The sequence below is a fragment of the Montipora capricornis genome, chromosome 11 (assembly GCF_036669925.1).
Source record: "Montipora capricornis isolate CH-2021 chromosome 11, ASM3666992v2, whole genome shotgun sequence".
Taxonomy (NCBI): Eukaryota; Metazoa; Cnidaria; class Anthozoa; order Scleractinia; family Acroporidae; genus Montipora; species Montipora capricornis.
Genome location: NC_090893.1, coordinates 26,551,173 through 26,556,172, shown reverse-complemented (window position 1 = coordinate 26,556,172; position 5,000 = coordinate 26,551,173). Strand labels below are relative to the sequence as shown.

Sequence of the window (5,000 nt, the reverse complement as noted above, 5' to 3'; positions counted from 1 at the left end):
ACAATACAGCGTTGATGAGGAACCTTCCTTAGAAGTTACGACGAAGGAAAATACCTCTGCTGTCTTAGAATATCTACCTTCACAGACAGTATTTACAGCACTTCATGAAAACACGATCAGTTTCTGGCTGCTGAGAAAAGGTAGCATGATACACTTTAGGCAAAAGGAAATCGAAAATGAAACTGCTGAATCACTGATGAAAACTTTTTTCAGACGGATCAGCGCGGGAGCTGTTGTCCGTTGCGAGAATCGCACACTTGATAAACTACGCAGCGACTTCTCTTGCAGTAGAGAGGATGTCAAGCAGACCATTGAGACTTTGAGCCTCTCTGTCCACTTTTTGCAACCCTTGTATGATCTCTTAATCAGTCCCATTGCTGACTTGCTCAAAAGTGATGACTTAGTCTTTGTTCCTGATGGGCCATTTTGCTTGGCGCCTTATTCCGCATTGAGTGGCTCTGTCAGGATCCGCACTGTTCCCTCACTGACCGCTTTTAAAGTGATTGCTGGCACACCTGACAACTTCTACGCTAAGAATGAAGCGATGATAGTGGGGGATCCGTGTTTAAAGGAAGTCACTTACGGCACCGGCGAACCCATGTTTGAACAGTTGCCGTGCGCCAAGAAAGAGGTGGACATGATTGGAGAACTTTTAGAGACCGCGTCTCTCACTGGCAAAAATGCAACAAAAAATGAGGTGCTGGAAAGAATGAAGTCAGTTTATTTAATCCACATTGCTGCACATGGAGATTCCGAATTTGGAGAAATTGCTTTGGCCCCAAATCCAGTACGCACATCTCAGATCCCCGAAGATGAAGATTACTTGTTAACAATGAGTGATGTTCATGCACTTCGACTTCAGGCAAGACTGGTTGTGCTGAGTTGCTGTCATAGTGGCCAGGGAGAGTTAAAATCTGAGGGTGTAGTGGGAATAGCTAGGGCTTTCCTGTGTGCTGGTACCCGGTCTGTTCTGGTGTCACTCTGGGCTATTGATGACGAGGCGACCTTGCTGTTCATGAAATGTTTCTACCAACACTTGGCAGATAGAAAAAGTACCAGTTTAGCTCTTCACCATGCTATGAATTCTCTTCGGAAGACAAAGAAGTATTCCGCAGTAAAGTACTGGGCGCCATTCGTGCTAATTGGCGATGATGTAACGTTTGAATTTGGCCAACACGAAATCGGATATAATGGTAAGTGCTATTCAAATTCTATTCTAATTACGGAGAAGAAGTACATTGTACAGGTTAATAATCCTTGATTTGTCAAGAGGAACAAGTAAGGTCGTCACTGGGAAATGATTTCAAAACTCAGTCTCCAATGTAGTTGCTATACCAACTGCTTTGGATGGCCTCTGAAATAAATATTGTCTGCATTCAAGGAGTCCGGCACTTACTTACCTCTTGCAGGTGTTATTTAATTAACTAATGAAGAGACTTTTAAATTAATATCTGAGAACTGAAACGTAAATAGTGGGAAATAAATTAAACTTGAACTTGAACTTTGGACTGGCAGGAAATCACTGATTGCCGGTTGCCTATGTAAAGTTAGGTTTGATATTGAGGGCCTACATTTTATGTCACAGTGATACTTATATAATTGAATCGTTGCAGCAGCTATTATACCTAAGCACAAACGGTTTCTTGGATAAGGATTATTTTTTCATTTAGCAATAATTAATCAGAACTGAAGCCCTAGTTATCATTTAACCCATGGACTATCGCTTTTCTTTATGATTATATATATATTTTTTTAGGAACAGCATCCAAAACATGAGAAAACTACTTCTTGGAGTCTAAGGCGTCATGATGTCATTTTCGTTACTACGATGGTATGCCTTGCTGAAAACATTTGAAAGCATTCATACCTCAGTGGCGATCAAGGAAGACAAAAGATATGTAATTTTGGCTAAAGTAACTTCATAAACTTATTTTACGATAACATTCAAGTAATAGTAAGATACTGTGCTTTTATCCTCTATACCAGGGTAAGTTATTATAACTTAATCACTTAACAGAAATCAAGGACTTGAGAAAACGGTGTGCTTCGATAAGCGAAGATCTAGCTGTAGTGTTATTTTCCCCCTGAATACTATAACAGGTATTGTACGTCAGGTATTCTTTTTTGCATGACGTTGGTAACAACTATGCCTCTTTAGCTAACTAACCTTCCATTTGCGATCAAGCGACAGTTTTGTTTTTTCCAAAAAAGTAAGCGTTTATGACAGAGTTGCCTGATCTCCTAGATACTAGGAATTAAAATTTTTAACCCCTTCGGATCTTTCTATTTAAAAGTGCAAAAAGAATCCTAGAATAAAATAAATGGGAGATATCTGCAATGTAGTGAATTTGTACAGGAGCCCAAAGTAAATCAAAAAAAGGCCCCCAAAAAAGAAACTAGGAAAGTAGAAATTAGCTGATCCCCTAATTAATGTACGTAGTAAATTTAACTGAAGGACAATAATTTTTCCTGTGGAAAAAAAAAATCCCGTGAAAAAGTGCCTAGAATCAATCAAATGAGGAATTTTTTGAAAGTTTTTTGCATGATGATTTTCTGACATTTTGCCACAGAGGGATCGAGGCAAAATGTTTCAAAAATAGGCTATTTCTTAGAGTTAGAACTTCTATAAACTGATAATCTCCGAAAGAAAAGTTGCCTTATCTCATATTTTGGGTGCATTTAAAGTTTGAAAGAGACTGCAAGATTTCTTGTTGTAGGGAAATTTCGTTCCAGATTTCGTAAGGCGACTTATTTGCGAGTTTTGTGAGGGAAACTTCACAATGAATGCATAGATTGATCAATGCATATTAAGTATGAAACCCCTTTCTTCAGACAGGTGGTTTAAGGAACTGTCATAGGAAAATTAAACACAGTACAGTCATAGCCTAGGTCTCTGTATGAAAAAAAATATAGGTAAGTAAACATATGAAACCTATAATGTTGTTTAGAAGGGAACGTTCTGACAAACCAGTGCTCATAGAAAATTGTCAATGTGCGAAGTGAGAGAAAATGGCTACCTTAACTATAGAGAGATTTTTTTTTTCTTTTTTTTAACGTCAACACTTATTCTACACTTTTCATTTGAGAGATTAACCACTGCGTGAACGTGAAACAACCGGCTACTGCTTGTCAAAGAAACATAAAGATTCTCACATTCCAACTTTTCTCTCTCTTTTGAAAAGTTTCACGATGTTTATAGGTAGCATCAAAAACTGAGCTAAAAGCAAACAGGTCTCTTTTGATTCTTGGCAAGTTTGCGTTGCCGTTTTGCTGTAAACGCGAGTCTAAATCTCTCTATTATTTTGTTTTTCTCTAAAAATTCAATTCCCAATTCTGGACAAAAGTACTTGAGACCTTTCGCAAGCCCTAAAATATTTTATTCCCTTTCCCAACCAAAGCAATGTTCTTTATAGAGAAGCTCAAATAACCGAGATATCGGACAACACCGTTTGGGCGGAAAGGAGTGCTCATAACTAGAAGGTTAATTTCAATGAATCAAACTGATTGAACAAGGAGAAATAACTAGAAAATGTCTCAACGATTTTGTCCAGGATTGCTGCTTGCGTTCCTGTATGAATTCACTAGCCAATAAACGAACACATGTAAAAAGTCTCAAAAGTGTATACAGTGTATTTGGCTTCTTCGACAACTGTAGTTTTGACTATTTGATTGGTGCAAGCGAGGTTATGTCCACGACAAAATGGACTTGTCAATCTATTTCTTCGTGGGGTGGTCAGAGCTGATTTTGAACACGTCTTTTTGACTGTCAATTAAAAAATTAGCTTTAGCTCTAGGCCACGGAAATTAACAACTTGCTAGATAGCACTGGCAGCCAACGATTTCTTTCACTATCAGATGATCCCACAACAAGTTTCAAAAATAGTGGAGACACTACGTTCTTGGAACGTTATATATCTACCTATTATCTCTCACACTGCACCGGCCCCCTCCTCATCAATGTTGCTAACAAGACAAAACAATGTTGGAAACTTAAACAGTCAACATTGAAAGGGGGAGAGGGGAGGGGAAGTGGGAAAGGTTTAAGTACTAGATATGGCGGGTATTGGAAGCTAGAAAAGGTGTTTTGAATTAAGGTGTCTTAACAATTTTGCGACTTCTTGTAGCTATACCATCGATTTCCAAAGCGTCAGTTTAACAGATATAAAATACAATTTGTCTTACCCGGGTGCAGTTTCTTCTGTATTTATTTACTTGTCTGTCATCTGAAGACGAAATGGGAAGCCTGACCGGCCTGCAACTACCAAATGTTTTACCATCTCCCATTTCAGTTTGCAGCTGATTCCTTTGCTTGTCTATAATTCTCACCGCGAAATATCGATGTGTTATCAAAATTCGGTCATTGTATCGAACATATGCTGAATATTTGAGCATGCGCGAACAAAAATTAAAAAAAAAATGTGACCAGTATAACGGGAGCTCTGGACGCGATGCAGGAGTGCTGTATGCTAACTTCTAGGTCCCGAAAGAGGTTCAGATACCTGTCTCCCCTCTGACAGGCAGTGAGGGAGACAAATTTGATGACCCAGATATTGTAATAAAGGTGATTCTTGATCATCGTGGTGGGAAATAAATGATAGAGCGTATGATCATTTGCCTCATCGTATAGTCATTGAGATTGTAGATCGCGACGTTTCCTTCGCTTACCGCTAGGCTTCTTTAGGCGATAGGTAGGGCAGGTACAATTCGACGTGGAGTCTGTTTAAAAGCGTTGCCATCGAAGGTGCTGTAGAAGCCGCCTGACGCGGGAAAGCTAGAAAGTGACAGCAGAACACTAACACCTGCTAAGATTGCGGACCTTTTACACTTCGTATTAAGATCTACATAATACTAGTATAACAGATCATTTTATGGAAAACAAGAAAGCTTAGCTATGGGAATACCAGTCTTCTTATGAGTGTAAATTGTAATTGTTTTTACCCACAAAAACATTTGCATTTTAACCATGAAGAAAAGAAAACTTGACAAGCGCTCTTACGGCA

At 38.9% G+C, this 5,000-nt stretch overlaps 2 protein-coding genes across 3 annotated transcripts in view; one reads left to right on the top strand and one right to left on the bottom strand.

The window, feature by feature from the left end:
- The first annotated feature begins 637 nt into the window (after nt 1-637).
- LOC138024965 (tetratricopeptide repeat protein 28-like) overlaps nt 638-5,000 on the top strand; it is a 6,290-nt gene continuing 1,927 nt past the window's right edge. Inside the window, exons 1-2 of one of the 2 annotated variants that reach the window (XR_011127108.1) lie at nt 638-1,193; nt 1,757-1,898. Coding sequence is in view for 1 of the 2 variants with exons in the window: in XM_068872171.1 (XP_068728272.1) it covers nt 638-1,193; nt 1,757-1,776 (576 nt within the window). In the remaining variant the exon portion in view is untranslated. Of the gene's footprint in view, nt 1,194-1,756; nt 4,040-5,000 lie in introns of those variants that run through there. The other variant, XM_068872171.1, reaches the window with a different exon arrangement.
- The window catches only part of LOC138024960 (adiponectin receptor protein-like), an 18,203-nt gene continuing 18,103 nt past the window's right edge, over nt 4,901-5,000 (bottom strand). The window contains exon 6 of the mRNA XM_068872166.1: nt 4,901-5,000. This exon is cut by the window's right edge and continues 1,063 nt beyond it. The gene's annotated coding sequence lies outside the window, so the exon portion shown is untranslated.